The sequence below is a fragment of the Nicotiana attenuata genome, unplaced genomic scaffold (assembly GCF_001879085.1).
Source record: "Nicotiana attenuata strain UT unplaced genomic scaffold, NIATTr2, whole genome shotgun sequence".
In the NCBI taxonomy this organism is placed as follows: domain Eukaryota; kingdom Viridiplantae; phylum Streptophyta; class Magnoliopsida; order Solanales; family Solanaceae; genus Nicotiana; species Nicotiana attenuata.
In genome coordinates this window covers 91608-109742 of record NW_017671273.1, presented here as the reverse complement: position 1 = coordinate 109742, position 18135 = coordinate 91608, and the positions used below count along the sequence as shown (strand labels likewise).

At 40.8% G+C, this 18135-nt stretch overlaps 1 protein-coding gene across 1 annotated transcript; it reads left to right on the top strand.

Moving 5' to 3' along the window:
* Positions 1 to 23: 23 nt before the first annotated feature.
* Positions 24 to 4085, top strand: LOC109207214 (uncharacterized protein At5g41620). Its single transcript, XM_019370097.1, has 3 exons — positions 24 to 1006; positions 1813 to 1938; positions 2236 to 4085. The coding sequence occupies exons 1-3, from the start codon at positions 542 to 544 to the stop codon at positions 3625 to 3627; spliced, it is 1983 nt and encodes a 660-aa protein (XP_019225642.1). The 5' UTR covers positions 24 to 541; the 3' UTR covers positions 3628 to 4085.
* Positions 4086 to 18135: the final 14050 nt, after the last annotated feature.

Genomic DNA, 18135 nt, shown 5'->3' with positions numbered 1-18135 from the left:
CCCTCCCCCCCCCCCCTAAAACCCCCTCTCCTCACCCTGCACCAACCAATCTTCCTATGGGTACACTTATGCCTAGCATGTACTAGTTACTGATTACTAGTACAAAAAAATGTAAAGATTTGAATCAAAGTCAAGCTGTCATAACTTTGTTAATTGCTCCTCTCTATATGCATCATTTCAAACACATTTTTGTCTCCACCACCACTTTGTCCCTTCTTTACTCTTTTCCATTTTGAATGTCATTCTCACATCTAAGTGATAAAAATCCAATCTTTATCAATACCCAAGTGAAAAAATTCATTCTTTCTGAATACCCAAGTTCAAAAATTCAATCTTGCTCAATACCCAAGTGAAAAAAATTCAATCTTTTATCAATACACAAGTGAAAAAATTCAATCTTTTTTAATACCTAGAAGTTTTTTAATCAAGATCTTGAAAACTCATTTCATAAAATTCCAAAATTTAGCATTTTTTGTATGTAGTTCACTTCGGATCCTACAGATTTTGCAAAAAGAAGTAATCTTGGGAAGGGAAAGTGATAATGCCAAGACAAAATCAAGCTATGGTGGAGGGTCTGGTACCCAAGATCCGCAAAAGGGGTTGTTCATCATCTTCATCTACATCATCAAAAGTGTATAACTACAGATTTAAGCGGGCTATTTTAGTTGGAAAAGGTAGAAACGGGATCGGACCCGGGCTTAGAGGGTCCAGATCCAGTACACCAGTGCCAAGCTGGAGGGCTACTCCATTGAGAAATGTTGTTGAGTCACCAAAACAGCCACTTGGTGGGATATCACAGCCTGTTTCAGCTAGAAAATTGGCTGCCACATTGTGGGAAATGAATGAAATGCCTTCACCTAGAATGACTGAGGACTTGGGAAAAAAGAAGATTATGATGTTGAAGAAGGAGAAATTGCGGGCCCTTCACTCGGGCTCGGGCTCGGGCTCTGTTTTGGGCGATTTGCCTCCCCATTTGTGTGATCCATCTCATAGCCCGGTTTCTGAGGTCAGCTTACTCTTTTATTCTGTGCTCTTTTATGTTATATTTTGCCCGAGGGTCTACCGGAAAGAGTCTCTCTACCTTGCAGGTAGGGGTTGTGTACACACTATACTCCCCACACTCCACTTGTGAGATTAGATTGGGTCTGTTATTGTTGTCTTTTATAGTATATTTTGAAACTAAATTTTAGATTGAAAGTTTGCAAAGTATTGTGTCTGTGATGTAGGAACCATATTTTGGTGAATTGAATTTTGATTAGTTTCTTGTGGTTGTTGAAAATCTAGAGAAAATGACGTTTTTTATATGTGTATTAAGTCAAATTCTCAAATATTTGTAGTACTTAGTATTTATTTGTAAGTAATTCCCAAATATTAATATATGATTGATTGTAGTAAGTTACATATGGTGAAAGTGACATTCTCATTCTCTTAGTTATCTTGTTGACCATTCTGTTCAATCCCAGAGATAGAAATAGAAATAAAAATGAATTTTGTAGCATGGACTTGATTTGCTCATAATGTAAGTGTTGCTGCTTGATAGTTGACATCATCTTTGGAGGTTTTGGGTTGTGTTAATATTTGTCTTACTTTTACTGACTTTACAAAATTTGGCCTTGACAAGATACTCCCTATTTACTGATTAAAAAAAAGGTCTTGGCCTTGACAAGCAGTTTCAGAGATGATGATATGCGTTTTCTTTTCCGTTTGATGGGGTATATCGCACTCATTTTGTATGCATAGTGACAAGTTGGATCATCGTAGTTATTTAAGTTCATTCTTGGTAATCCGTACTTCCTTACGTTGATTGTGCAGAGGATGGATCGATCTGGAACAGGAAGCTATCCGAAGAGGGCATCAACAACTTCTCGTAGACAACAAAGGACTACAGAACATAATGTTGGAATGTTAGATACTTTAAGCAGCGCCAGTTTAATGGAGGTGGCAACCAATTCCTTCCTGTCGATGAATTTTATTGATGTTATATTGTTCTTTATGTCCTTTAACTTCATTAGTATGCAATTTTGTTAATATTCACTTTAGGGTATTGTCACGCACTCTGTCTCTTCGTGTTTGTGCAAGTAAACATGGAAATCAATGGTTAGGTCCTATAAGGGTTGATTTGAAATGCATTGACTTGCTATGAATACTTAGGTTGCTAAAAAAGAGTGATGATTTTTTTATTTTTTTTTCAAAAAAAAAAAAAAGAGTGATGATTTATATCAATCTGTAATGCAGCTTGAGACCAGGTCTCGTGCCCAGACTCCACGGGGATCAGTGGCTGGTTTTGGCAGCCGTTTGAAGGATGTTAGTAACGCTTTGACAACATCAAAAGAGCTTCTAAAAATAATCAATCGAATTTGGGCACATGCTGATCAACCTTCATCTAGCACGTCTCTTGTCTCTGCATTACATGCTGAGCTTGAAAGGGCCCGCCTGCAGGTGAATCAGCTTATTCAAGAACAGCGTTCAGATCAAAATGAGATTAATTATCTCCTTAAATGCTTTGCTGAAGAGAAAGCGGCTTGGAAAAACAAAGAGCAACAGGTCATTGAGGCTGCAATTGAATCCATTGCAAATGAACTTGAGGTTGAGAGAAAGCTAAGGCGGAGATTTGAGAGCTTGAACAAAAAACTCGGCAAAGAGTTGTTGGATACAAAAGCATCATTCATGAAGGCAGTGAAAGAGCTTGAAAGCGAGAAGAGAGCCAGAGAAGTAATGGAACAGGTTTGCGACGAATTAGCTAGAGACATTGGTGAAGACAGAGCTGAAGTAGAAGAGATGAAGAAGGAATCTGCAAAAGTTCAAGAAGAGATTGAACAGGAAAGAGAGATGCTCCAGTTAGCTGACAGATTGCACGAGGAAAGGGCTCACACGAAACTCTCAGAAGCCAAGAATCATTTTGAGGAGAAACATTCTGCTATTAACAAGCTAAAGAAGCAGCTTGAAGGATTCCTGGGAAAGAAAAAGGCCAAAGGTAGGGGAAATAGTTCTCTAAATTTCAGAAATAATGAAGAGGTGACAGCAACCCTGAGTAAAGCTCTATTACATCAGAATGAAGAAAAAGACGATGATGGAGGAGAAGTAGAGAATGTTGCAGACTGCGGGGAAGACTCAGCGGAAAGTGATCTTCATTCAATTGAACTAAACATGGACAATTCCAATAAGAGCTACAATTGGGCTTATCCATCTGATATAGTTCGCGAGTCAAAACGAATTTCAGTTGATGAAAGAAGAGCAAGAAACTCCAACTCTGGGCAGCCCAGAAGAAGCACTCCCATTCAAAGGAGCATTTCTGGTGGAGTTGTTGAGTATGTAAATCAAGCTGCAAATCTTCCAACGTCAGGAGATAGATTAGACACGGAAAGACATCACGAACTCGAGAAACTAGGACAAAGATATAGTTATGTGGATGAAGCACATCGACTTAAAGCAGTGAAGGGCCTTAAGGATCATCTATTAGCTAGTTCTGGCTCCAGTCCAATCCGACAGTGGGAGCAACCTTGGCCTTCTAGAGATCCTTGTGCTACAATTCCTGAAAGGTCTAGTATTATTCAGGGGAGTGCTCCAAAATCACGGCTAGGAGAAGTCAGAGGAGAAGGCCAAAGTATCAGAAGATTGAGACGGTGAGATTGTCTGAATACGTCACCTGTGAGCTTGTCTCAAGAATTGAGGGTCAAGAACTTGTAATTGAGGTTATACTGGAAAGATCTGAAAATAGTCAAGGAGAAGGGGCCGCGTAATTTTAGGAACTTGCTAAATTGGTTCCAGTATGGCCTAAGTTATCTGCTTACCTACAGTTCAAACTTAAAAAGGAACCAAGATTGTGGGATGCATTTTGACATGTCCAAAGAGAGAGGTTAACATCTTGTTGATTATGCTTCGGATGCCATTTTCAATTGTTTGCTTCTGCCTGTTTTTGTTACATGACTCCTATTTTGTTAAGGCGTGTTTGAATTAGTGGAAATCCCTGTAGAAAGTTGTGCTGATTTTAGCAAACTACTCACTGTATAAAAAGTTCCTAGCTATTACTCTGATGCTGTTCACGCTTGTATACAATTTCTGTTCTATTAAGGTACTTTAGGCCTCATTTGTTTGCACTTAATAGAGGTCTGAATCTTAATCATCTCAGACATTAAGTGCGTTTGTTTTTAAAATTTGAATCTTAATTATTCAGATCTTAATCATTAAGTGTGTTTGTTTTTTTACTTCACAACCACTTAATGGGTCTGAATATGTCTGTATGATTAAGATCTATAACATCGACTTAATTTCATTAAGATGCTATCACATATTCATTATTAACTACCGCCACCGCCTACCATTATCAAATACAACCATGCCGCCATCACCACCATAGTCAACCACCACCACCACCCCTGTCACGACCCAAAATCCATGAAAGGTCGTGATGGCGTCGGATACCTCGGTCAGGCAAGCCAACATTTAATAGTTAATTAAACTCTCATTTTAATATTTTAGGAACCATAAACTTCCTTTAATTTAATTAGTAAAAAGTAATCATTACTGAATACATAAAAGTGTTTACAACTTTCAATACTAAATATCCCATAATCACCCCAGAACCTGGTGTCACAAGTGCATGAGCAATCACTAGGAGAATCAAATGAAATACAATAACTGTCCGGAATACAAATTTGGACAGAAAGTAAATACAGTACTCTGAAAGAGACTCTGCTAGCTGCGGGTCGTCTTGAGAGATGCAGCTCACCTAAGTCTCGGTATCAACCATGCTGCTACGCCCACTAGGCCACTAGGGATACATGTGCCTGTGCAACAAAAATGCACAACAAGTATAGTATGAGTACGAAAACAATGCGTACCTAGTAAGTATCCAGTCTAACCTCGAAGAAGTAGTGACGAGGGGTTGACTCCGACACTTACAAGTGCTCCATTAATTTCGGGTAAAGTGAAGGGGTGAATGAACATGAAACAGAGCAAGTATATGAGATAAGCAAGTATAAACACATGATACAATTCCCCTCTTCATAATTTTACTTAAGCTCTCAACTAGCAAGTTCCCTCCGTAACTGGAGCATATATATAGATATGGTGGATTTCATTAAGGAAATTGTCATAATTCCAATCAGGGAAAAATCCCCCAGATTCACTAGCTTCTAGCCAAATGTCACGTACGATTCCATGAGAATAGTATAGATATATGTATATATAGGAAATGCCGAGGCGTACGACCCGATCCAACATAAAAGTAAACTGTGCACTGCCAGAGGGTCGAATGTCGCGAACCATACATATATCTATTAACCTGCCGAGGCGATCGGCCCGCTCCCATGAGAGTAGTAGAAGTAAATACCCCGCTCGCGAATCATACGTGCGACGCAGTCAAATATAGATTTAAGAAATTTCCCCGCTCGCGAATCATACATGCGACGCGGTCAAATATAGATTTACTAATACATCAAAATCCTTTTCTTGATTCTTTCAAAAATAGAGACAATTCAACGTGAAACTTTTAAGGTAATTTTTCCCGCTCGCGAAACATACATGCGACGCAGTTACACATAGATTTCTTAAGTTATTAAAAGATTTCCTCAATTCTTTTTCAAAGTATTAAGTTTAATGGAAGCACTCAAATTCTTAAATTCCTCAATAAAATTACCTTTCAATGCAGTTATTTCGCAACTCAAATCTTATTTCTGCTCAAGGCAAATAGTAACATCAATCAACAACAATATCAACAAAGCATGATGTAACCTAGGACTACCCGGGCATAGGCATAATAGTAGCTACGCACGGGCTCTCGTCACCTCGTGCATATGTAGCCCTCACAATTAGGAACACATATTTAATTATTTCACCTATTGTGTTAATTCCCTCTTACAAGATTAGAAAGGAGACTCACCTCGCTCCGAAGTTACATAACCGGCATTCCACGCCCTTCCGATGAGTCAAATTGATGCCAACGCTCCCAAAACTATCCAAATAATGGGCAAACCAATGAAAATATACCCTAATACTTATAACAATTCAATTTTGTATAAATTCCCAACTCCGCATTGAAAAGTTGACAAAATCGCCCTCGGGCCCACGTGCCCGGATTCCGAAATTTTTCGAAGATAATCTTTACCCATAACCTCACGAACTCAAATATATAATTTACTCTCAATTTCATGTCCAAAATCGTGGTCAAATCCAAGAATACCAAATTTCTAAGTTTTCCTCAAAATTCCAACTTTCTACTAATTTCCATGTTAAAACATATACATAATCGATGTATTTAACTCAAACTAGTATAAACCACTTACCTCATGCTTGGTGTTGAAAATGGCACCTCAAAGTTTCTCCAAAATCGGCTCCCATGGAAGAAATGGGGTTGAAATGAGCCAAACCCCCGTTTTAAAGAAACCTCACTGCCTCCAGCATTTTCGCACCTGCGGTGCACCAGCCGCACTTGCGGCTCCGCACCTGCAAAAATTCATCACAGGTGCGGTCCTCTTCAAGCTAGGCGAAATCCGCTTTTGCGGTACCTCACGCGCATCTGCGCCTTGCACCTGCGGGCGCCCTTCCGCTCCTGCGAGCCAGCTTCCCCTCACACCTTCCGCATCTGCGGAGCTTACCTCGCACCCGCGGGCTCGCAGATACGGAAATACCCTCGCATCTGCGGCCCCTCCCAGCTCTGCCCAAATGCACTTCTGCGACCACAAAATCGCACTTGCGGGATCGCACCTGCGGCCTTTTCCATGCATGTGCGATTACACCAGATACCAGCCGCCTCAGCCCCTTCTCCAAGTCCAAGTTCGATTCGTTTACCACTCGGAATCCACTCGGGGCCCTCGGGACCTCAACCCATTATATCAACACATCCCAAAACACATTACGAACTTAGTCGAGCCTTCAAATCATGTCAAACAACGCTAAAATCACGAATCACGCCTCAATTCAAACTTGATGAACTTTAGAACTTCAAACTTCTTCATTCGATACCGAAACCTATCAAATCACGTCCAATTGACCTTAAATTTTGCACACAAGTCATATTCGATATTACGGACCTACTCCAACTTCCGGAATCGGAATCCGACCCCGATATCAAAAAGTCCCCTTCCAGTCAAACTTCTCAAAAACCTCCAAAATTTTAACTTTCGCCAAATGACTCCAAAATGACCTAGGACCTCCAAATCCACTTTCGATCGCGCTCCCAATACCAGAATCACCATACGGAGCTATTCCTAGACTCGGAATCCTACACGGGCATCGATAACACTGAAATGCACTTCAACCCAAACTTATGAAATTCTTCCAAAATGCTAACTTATACAATAGGCGCCGAAACGCTCTCGGGTCATCCAAAACCTGATCCGGACATACGCCCTAGTCCAAAATCATCATACGAACCTGGTGGAACCTTCAAATCCCGATTCCAAGGTCGTTCACTCAAAAATCCAATCTTAGTCAATTCTTTCAACTTAAAGCTTCCGAAATGAGAACTCTCTTTCCAAATCAACTCCGAACTTCCCGAAATTCATTTCCGACCATGCGTACAAGTCATAATACCTGAAGTGAAGCTGCTCATGGCCTCAAACCGCTGAACGATGCGCTAGAGTTCAAAACGACCGGTCGGGTCGTTACATTCTCTCCCACTTAAACATACGTTCGTCCTCGAACGTGCAAGGAACTACGCTGGAGTTGTCCGAAATCACTGTTCAACACCTCGCGCACCTACCCGTGCTACCACAACTCAGTTGAGCACATTAGCTCGAGCAAATCTGAAGATGTTCTCTTTTATTCAAGCATATAAGCTAGAACCCAGTTCCAACACTCGAAATTCTCTACCAGGCCTGCTTCCAACCTACAGATACCGTATCAATCACTATATGATGTACCAGAACATGACTGCATACCGTTGTTGAATTCTCACCATGCACCATATCATTCACGGACCATAATAACATTCTCTGATCATAATAACCGACATTTCCCAAATCTGATGCCCACAATGCACCTTATGACATATATAATCTTGACCCAACTTTTGCAATACCGCCACGACGGAAGAAATGTGTAGAAGTTCATAATCAACCGTCGAGTCAACAAATCGTTGAGTCTATACTCCTGGCAAGAATCATTACCTCATTCTCAACCAATAAATGTATTTGCTCTTTAATATACTTCATATAATTCGATTGCACAGATCCTAGATCCAATAATCTCGTCTCACCCAGACACGACCAAAAGTGTCATATGCTGCCACAATGTGCCAATAGGCTACCAACTTGAACGTGATACATAAGGAAAATGAATCTCTGGAAAGGGCTACTCATCCCACGTAACTAACTAGACAACCGAAAAGGTGTCATAAACCTTCCTCAGAAAATGAGAAACAAAACACACAAAATAGAATATAGGGGACTGTACTCAACATTACACTATTGCGGCGTGCAACACAATCCAAACAACATACCCGTGGCGGCGTGCCACCTGATCCACACATAAAATCCATATAAGGAGATACATACCGAGCTAGAGTGCTCATTACTCCAAAATACCGAATATCGGCCACAAGCACGCTAAGTGCATAATACCATCCCTGGGAAGACAGACAACGCCGTACGCTACAAAACTCAAGCACAACTAAGGTGCGATACATGATCCGAATCTCGAGAGCCATCCTGCTTCTCTAACACCATCGCTACGTGGAACCTTAACACATATGAAATTTATCAAGCTGTTTCACAACTCACACGGCACAAAATAATATTACATGAAATAGCCGACGACGAAACGACATCCAACGTCCGAATACTCCTCCATAAGGAGTGTTATGCTGAAATGAACGCATCTGGCCTGATATAGAGCCCATATTCATATTTAAGTCCCTTCACAGACCTCAAGCCGATTCTGATCGCACCATACTAGGGTAATAACCTTTCAAGGGTCCATAATAACCCCCTCTTTCCCATAACAAGAAAGAACAACCGTCATAACCGGGACAAACTTCCACATTCCACAACCAAATGAACCGAGCGCCCTCCAGGTATAAATTCTCAAATTAGTGATATTACCACCATCTTCACACTTTGTTTAAATCTCCAATCTATCAGGTGACTACATGTCACACTCATACAATCTCCCTATGGGGTACGCTCCCACGATCTACCACACTAGGTAATAAGTCTGTACATCCATACCACCGGTCACACTAGCTGCAAAGCAAATCAAGAATCCATAACCAGGATGCAAAGCCTCCGACACAAAATACCGATCTCAAGTGACACTGAAGACAATACCAACTTACTCCAAACATCCAAATCCCTTTCCTGCTCATCCGAGCTCGTGACATCTTTGTCAACACCGAACCGCAACCTTGGTCCTTGCTTTCAAATTTCATACCGCTCACTGCACTTAACACGCCAATATGCGATAGTACAAGAATTTCGTCATAACTCCTGAACCACTAATATGGTAAACACTTCATCACCTAGAAACTTCTTACTTAACTCATTCCAAGAGAACCATAGCAAAATGCGAGTGAATTCTCATAACCGTAGAACATCAAATCCTCAAGTAGTGGTCTAAACCACCATATCCCTTCCGGGATCCACCTACCCATAACATGCCACAATATTTGAATACTTCTAAATTAAATCAATTACGGAGACCGTCAAGCCTCGCACATACCGTCACAAATCACATGAGTAACTCAACACACAGAAAGAGCTGATCATTGCCGGCATCATGCCGATTCAACCATTGCTAACCGATCCGACTTCCTCTAATTTATCCCTAACTTCACTTAGAAATAATAATAGCTCTATTCAAAACATAGCGAACTCAATCCACACTCGCCCTGAGTGACCCCATTCACAAGACGACATTGTCTCAAAACCCACGAACCGATTCATACCCTCCTTGTTCGCATAATCACGTCTTGAACTGGTATACCCATTCTAACTTAGTCCCTAATAATAATCAACTCCAAGGCTCTGCTAGTACATGAACACTCTCTCGATGAAGTACCTGACTGAATCACTTCTCTTGTAAATCACCTTCGTACGAAGCATAAGTCCTAAATCTTCCGAAAGCCTAATCATGAGCTAATAGGCCAATTATAGCACACATTTATCAATTCCTTTGCTCAAGTTACCACTTATGTTCTCTTCCCTTAGTCGAAATAGCTTACCAATATGCCGATGACCCGAAACCTCACAAGAAGATAACCATGCAACTCAACCGTAGGCGGTGGGACTCTCCCACTTAGCTTGAAGCCACCATTACACAACTCTGGAACCCATCAAGATGCTTTCTTCATCATTGACATGATCTTGCACCACCAACTCGCCAAATTCCTCTAAATCCTTCTGTTTGACCTTTCATGAACACTGAAACACTAGCCACATTCACCTATTGTGAGCACGTGATTTTTGCCTCACATAAATTACTCCTACAGAATTCCCAAAATTAGATTTTTTCTTCAATTATTAGTTATTTTAGGAATTATTGTAGAATTTTTCTAATTATTTGCATTCTTTGCGTGCATGTTTAATTTTAGTTAATTCATAAAAAAAAAATACAAAAAATACATTGCATTTTCATTTAGGATTTAATTTTACATCTTTTAGATTAATTATTAAATTAGCTTGTTTTACAAAAATGGAAAAATCACAAAAAATAACTCATTTTTGCATTTTTAATTTTTGAGCTTCGAATTTTGGTAGTTTTTCTTTTAAATTGGCATTTAATTAGTTGTGGTAATTATTATTTAGAGTTAACTATTTTAATTTGTTAGGATATTTTAGTTAAGGATTAATTTAGGTTTTTGTTTTAATTTGAAAAGAAAAAGAAATTCGAAATTGAAAAGAAAAGAAAGGAAATAAAGGAAATCTGTTGTTTTGGGCCGTTTCAATTAGAATTCCCCAAGCCCAAATCGAATTCCCTGAAACCCGGCCTTTACCCGTTAAAACCTGGCCCAAAACCCGTTCCCCAACCCGGTCCGCCCACTCAGTCAACTAGACGACCGCGTTTCATTCGCCTTCGATCAGGACCGTTGATCTCTTTTGATCGAACGGTCCGGAACTGAGGGTCCTCTTATTATATAACTGTCCTAAAACCCCTACCCCCTTTCACTCATCTCTCTCATTTCCCCTCCTCTTCAGAGACGAACCAGAACCCTAAAAGCGCCGCCCCCATTTTCCACCGTCTCTAGCCGGCGGCGCCGCCCCCAATTGACCCCAAATCCACACCACAGATCCCCCTTCACCTCCCCAACCTAAATCTCTATTCCCTTTCTCTCGAATCAGACCCAAGTTCTTCGAATCTTGGATCGAAATTTCGATCGAAAACCCTAAGTGGTCTAAAGCCCCCAAAATGACCCCTAGAGTTCCTCCGTCTCTCTTCTCCTTCAAATTGCGACTCCCAGGAGTCCTTTCTCTCATGAAGATTCAGCCAAGGCCATGCAAGGCTGAATCTATTGAAAGAAAGGGTTTCTGTTGGTTGAAGCGAAGGCGAGTCCAAAGGTTCTTGACGTTTGTTTATCCCTCTTTGGTAAGTTTCCATCGCTTGTGTTTCCCTTTTTCTTCTTTTCTTTCTGCCCCCTTTCTTTCTTTTTTCAAAGGGATGAGTCAATTCTGTTTCAAGGATTGATTTCTGAGTTTTGTTAAAAAAAAAAACTGATTTCTGTTTAAAATTGGTTTCTGAGTGCCTTTAAAAATTGTTTTCTCTCAGAATCATTTCGTTTGCTTGTTTGAAATTGCGTTTAGTTTGTTAATTAGTTTAGTTTCGATTTGAGAATTTAGTTAATTCCAGCTCCTTAGTTAATCAGTCATTTAGTTTAGATTTTTAATTGTTGAAACCATTTCAGTATTTGTGTTATTCTGTGCTTACAGATTTTAGTTGGATAATTTTGTCGTTTGGGCTTTGGGTTGTTTCTGACCCATTTGCAAAGAGCAGCCCGTTCAATTGGGTTTAAGTTATTGGGTCAACTTGACCCGTGAGATTTCTGAAGTAATTATGTTTAAGGGGTAGTCTAGGAATTTTAAGTAGGGGACTCTCTCCTAACTGAATAGGGAAGCTTCCTAGAAGCTGGGATAGGGACTAAACTGAAATACTGATTTTTGAAGTGCAAAAACTGAATTCCTTCTTGCTGCCCTAAGACTTGCCTATAAAGGCACTCTTTCTTCACTCACAAGTCAGATTTTGAGAGAGAATTCAGAGATTTAAAAAAATACTGAAAAACGGCTGGAGTCTGAAAGGCTTAGAAAGAATACTGAAATTCTTGCACTCCTTTGTTCAAAATTGTTTCAGTTCTACTAAAAATATCATGGTTGATCCGAGTACTTAAGTTTCCATAGAATGGTCTTCATCTGATTTTTCTACTAGTTGAAAGAAGCTGAATTTTGTTGGAAGTTGCTGGTTCACTACTGTTACATTGCTTTTGTCCTGTTGCTGTTTGCTACTCCCTCACTTTCTTTATTCTCTCTTGGCTTTTTTCCAGGTATTTTTTGGCACTATGGACATCACTTAAGTGTAATATGGAGTTTGGATCTGGAAATATGATAAAAACTGATGTTATATTCTGTCTTAAGTACTGGATTTGGAGTTTGTTTGAATGTTGCTTAATTTAATAGTGTTCTCAGGTTCTATGTATAAATGAGGACTGTATCCTTCTAGTTCAATTCATGAATCTGGCATGGTTTTGAAGATCCTTCTCATAGTTATAGGTTAAATATTCAGTAAATTAGATCATTCATGCTGTCTGCTTTTATTAAAATTAACCTAGGCTTTTGAATTCATTAAGTAATGATGTTATCCTTTGAATGCAAAATGGCTTCCAAGTTAGTAGCTATGTCATAGTCATTTTGAGTAGGAAGAATGGTCTGGTTGATTACGTTAAGAGTTCAGCCCTGTACAGAATTACTTTTGTCATGTATAAGCCTGTTTAAGCTTAAATTCCGATGTGTTTACTTAACAAGTTCATGAATCTCTAAATTGCTATTGTATGTGTTGAAAAGAAATTCAATTAGATTTGAAATCTCGCATAATTGTTCCTTAAGTTTGCTGAAGATTCATGTGAGTATGATTGCTAAATAGTTATGTGTTATTGAAAGCCATGTTAGGTTCATATCAATATCCTTGATGTTCTAATGTTTTTCGCGTGCCTGAAGACTCGAACTCGAGTCTTGCCCTCCTCAGTTCCTTAGTTCTCAAATGACTTGGGCCTTTCTTTGGGCCCTGGACCATGAGGCTGCATAAACGGAACTGCATGGCCTCACCATGTCTGGGCCTGCCTGTTTAATTTCCCATCTGAATGCTGTTTGATTGGCCCAAACCAATTTTCAAATAATCAGCCCTGTTTCTCTTTAAAGCAATTTCCCTTTAATTAGTTTGAGCAGCAGTTTAAAAGAGAGTTCGAATTCCTTTAGTGTTAATTAATTAGATTCCATTAAATAGATTCGGGGCGTGCCATATTAAATAAGACTAGTTTATGGCCCTCAAGAGTTTAATTTAGAAACCCTTTTGGTTAGAATAATTTGAGGCGTGCCATGCCAAATAAAATCTCAAAACGCATGGCCCTCATTTAATTAATTTTAATCCTTTAGAAATCGAGGTGTGCCATTTAGTTGAATTTTCCATGGCCCTCGCAAATCTGAAAGCGCGTAGTTGCTTTAGGCGCGTAATTTAAATTAATTTCCTTAAACTCGGGTGTGCATTTCATGTGACCCAAATCCAAATCTCAACAACGTTAAATAAAATGTGTCGCAGACCGCGGGTGCATTTCATGTGGCGTGGTTCAAAGACGTGTTTTAGATAACGTTGAATCTTCCTAAAATTAATTAAAAGCGGTTAATAATTTAAAATTATACCATAGGCTAAAACATGTATTAAAATCAGATCATAGGCCAATTATAATAGTTTAAGCGATCTTGCTAGAACCACGGAATCCGGGGGTGCCTAACACCTTCCCGCGGGTTAACAGAATTCCTTATTCAGAATTTCTGGTTCGCAAACTTCAAAAGGAAAGTCGAAATTTCCTCGATTTGGGATTTAAAATAAACCGGTGACTTGGAACACCAAATAAACTATCCCAAGTGGCGACTCTGATAAATAAATAATCCCATTTCGAATAATGTCACTTAAATTGGAAAAACTCCCTTATATATACCTTCGGGTGTGTACAAAGGAGGTGTGACACCTATTTGACCTCTTACCGTATAGCCGGTAGAATTCTTCGCCTAATCTTCGTCAACACCACGCGACCGCTAACATGTTCACAGGAGATAACCTACCTATGGAAATTACATGCCGACATCTCCTAATGACGCTGCAATGCACAATTACTACGAAATTCGTAACCCAACCTGAGCCCATGCTCGTTCGCTAGCTGTACAAGCCCATTCACTCCTCATGGACATCAACTAAAGGTGCGACAATACCTTCCAATCCAAAGTCATGTTGTATCCTTCTTCATGCCAAGAAACTCCTTTCTGTTGTATCAAATCTCCCGCCATATAATAGCCGATATTTTAAATTAAGTCCATAGACCCAATCACTGTCCACCCTAAACCCCAAATCACTCTAGACTTTTTCTCCGGGTGTGTACTCATCCTACCACAGGACCCATATGCTACTTTGCCACTCTCCCACTTTGGTCAAACTCACTCCCTTAAGAAACTACTCGATTCCTACTTCCCGCACTTGGCCTTCTAGAAGTTTAATCACCACAAGACACTTCCCACATGTCCATACCCATCCTTCGCTGCCCAGTTGTTGCCTTAAATCATAATCCATCTCTGTGGCACTTGTACCAATAGATCGTTACTTCGTCAACCCAAACCTGAACAAACATAGTCCGATTGTCTTTCCTCCACCGGTAATAAAACACTGAATCTCTGAATCGTGCTCCGAGTAAATGTAACGACCCGGCCACTCGTTTTTAGAATTTACGCCCCGATCCCCTATTAACGGTCTTCCCCAAGTTTATTTCTGCTATTTTGAATTGCCGGGATGTTCGGTCTTGAGTTTCGGAGAGTTTTGGGACGCTTAGTCCCTAAATGAGAGCTTAAGTGTTGGAAAGTAGTCCGTAGCCGGAATAGTGTGAAGACGGCCTTGGAATGGAAATCCGATGGTTCCGTTAGCTCCGTTAGGTGATTTCGGATTTGGAGCGTGGTCAGATTGTGTTTTGAAGGTCCGTAGCTAATTTAGGCTTGAAATGCCGAAAGTTCGAATTTTGAAGTTTCCGATTTGATAGTGAGATTTTGATCCGAGGGTCGGAATGGAATTCCAAGAGTTTCTATAGCTTCGTTATGTTATTTAGGATGTGTGTGCAAAATTTCAGGTCATTCGGAAGTGGTTTGGTTAGGTTTTTGATCGAAAGCGTATTTTGAGGAAATTTGGAGTTTTTAGGCTTAAATCCTTGATTAATTCGAGGTTCCGATGTTGTTTTAGATGGTTTCAGGATTGGTATAAGTTTGAATGAGGTATTAGGTGTTGTTGTTTCTTTTGGTTGAGGTCCCGGGGGCCTTGGGATGATTTCGGATGGTTGACGGGAAGGTTGAAGAAGTGTTGCAACAGCTGTAGTATTGCTGCTTCTGGTATTTTCGCATCTGCGGCTTGGGAACCGCAGATGCGGCGCCGCAGAAGCGGCTAAAGGGCCGCATAAGCGGCTTGGGGTCATTCCTTCAGAAATCGCAGATGCGGGTGTGAGGCCCGCAGCAGCGGAACCGCAGACGGTAGGAGGCCCGCAGAAGCGGATTTTGGTTGGTTCTTCAGGTTCCGCAGATGCGGTAGATCTTCCGCAGAAGCGGAACCGCATCTGCGAGTGGAGGATCGCAGATGCGGAAGCTTGGCCATTTAATGAAATTGCAGGTGCGACTATTTGTCCGCAGAAGCGGGACCGCAGATGCGGTCCCAGGGCCGCAAATGTGGAAGTAGCTGGGTAGATCATATAAATAGTTGCCTTTGCGAAAATTGGCTATTCTTCCACCATTTTCATCCGGGTTTGGAGCTTGTGAGAGGGGGTTTTGAGGAAATCAAAGGGAAATCACTTGGAGGTAATGTCCTTGACTTCATAACTCGTTTTTATGTGATTAAAGGCCTAATTAATGGTGAGAAATTTGGGAAAAGGGGGTAACTAGGGCTTGAGTTTAAGAGACTTTTAATTGGGGATTTGAGGGGTCATTTGGACTCCGATTTCAGTGTTCTTATTATGTATAGACTCATGAGAGTACGAAGTTTCTGAAAATATAAATTTTACCCGATTCCGAGACGTTGGCCTGAAGGGCATTTTGGTCATTTTACATAATTTCGCGTATTAGCTTTGAATTAAATTGTAGAATCAGTTGCTTGAGATGTTATTTATGATATGTGATTGAATTGAATAGATTTAGGCCATTTGGAGTCGGATACTCGTGGCAAACGTGTGGTTTCGAGTTGATTTTGGAGCCGGTTCGAGGTAAGTGGCTTGTCTAACCTTGTGTGGGGGACTTTTTCCCCTTAGGATTGATATTGTGGTAATTGAAATGCCTCGTGCGTGAGGTGACGAGCGCGCACTTGTGCTAATAGTTGGAAATCCGGTTTTTCTTTAAAAATAGCCTTGAATTGTGTTCCTCCTTTCTTTGCTTACACTGTTTGATATTTAAGCCTGCTGTAGCTTAGAGAAGCATGTCTACTTGACTAAATTTCTTGATCTATCTTAACTGCCTTAATTGTACTACGTGAACCATGCTAGGTTAGGATTACCTTCTTCACTTTGATGTGAAATTGATTGAATTGAGTCCTGTTGTTGCTGTGTATTTACTTTGGGACTACGGAACAGTATTCCGGGAGATTCCCCTGCACTTTATTTTGGGACTACGGGACGGTATCCCGGGAGCTCCCCTGTATGTTTACTTTGGGACTACGGAATTGCATTCCGGGAGATCCCCCTGCACTTTATGAGTTGGACTGCGGGACTGCACCCGGGAGATCCACTGGACATGATATTTATATTTGGGGACTACAGGACGGTATCCTGGGAGATCCCCGGTTGTTATCTCGAAACTGAGTTATGTTCTTTTACTGTGTTTTGTTTGTCTTTGTAATAGTTGTTGTTGTCCTTTATATCATGTGTTATTTAATTACACTGTCATTTCACACTGTTAAACCTGTATCTCATTTAACCTCAGTAGGGCCCTGACCTTCCTTGTCACTACCCAACCGAGGTTAGGCTTGGCACTTACTGAGTACCGCTGTGGTGTACTCATGCCCTTTCTGCGCATGTTTTTCATGTGCAGATCCTGGTACTTCTACCCAGGCGTATCATCCTTGAGGCAGGGAGCATTTCGTAGACTTCGAGGTACATCTGCCGCGTCCGCAGACCGAAGAGTCTCCTTCTTTACTCTATCCGTAGTGTTAGCCCTTCTATTGTACTATTGATGTAGACATTTCTGGAGATTTGAGCACTTTACTGTATTCCTTTTTAGCTTGTGTTCCCGTGAGTTTCCGGGTTTTGGGATAGTAATGTAGGATGCTGTGATGTTGAGTTGTATGTGCCGGGCGGCATTTTATATACTGTTCTCCTTTAAATTGTTCAGTTTTGGCTATTATTCCGCAAGTTAGTTATGTTTCCGCATTGTTAGGCTTACCTAGTTGTAGAGACTAGGCGCCATCACGACATGTTCATGGTGGGCGAACTGGGGTCGTGACAGTAAACCTCATTTCAAGTCATTTGCTGCCCCGACACATAGGCAAGCATCCTGCCATCATAAAGTTTTGCGCGATAATCGCTCAAAAGCATCATAGCAACCTGTGCATAGCCTCAAAGCTCTCAGAAGTATAGCTACTAAGCTAAAACGACAGAATATCCTTCCGTAAGCCGACGACAGTAGCCCAGACAACCACGCAGGGAGAAACATCCCACACCACATTTGTAGTACCATTACAATTACTCACTTCCCGATTCATAACCAGCGCTTCGCGTCGCATAAGATTGAATGGAAGGGAAATGAAGGTATAAGCCTCAAAGGAATCAAACCGCACGATGAGGAATCAAGAAGGGAAGTGTTCCTACCAGTCCTGTAGCCTCTCGAAGATAAGTACAGACATCTCTGTACCGATCCACAAGACTCTACTAGACTTGCTCATGACTCGTGAGACCTAAGGGAACCTAGTGCTCTGATACCA

What these genes read in the sequence shown, in the direction of transcription:
- LOC109207214 (XM_019370097.1), top strand. Translation starts at nt 542, where the DNA reads ATGCCAAGACAAAATCAAGCTATGGTGGAGGGTCTGGTACCCAAGATC. An exon ending in CTCATAGCCCGGTTTCTGAG is followed by an intron (nt 1,007 to 1,812) that starts GTCAGCTTACTC and finishes TTGATTGTGCAG; the next exon opens with AGGATGGATCGATCTGGAAC. An exon ending in GCAGCGCCAGTTTAATGGAG is followed by an intron (nt 1,939 to 2,235) that starts GTGGCAACCAAT and finishes TCTGTAATGCAG; the next exon opens with CTTGAGACCAGGTCTCGTGC.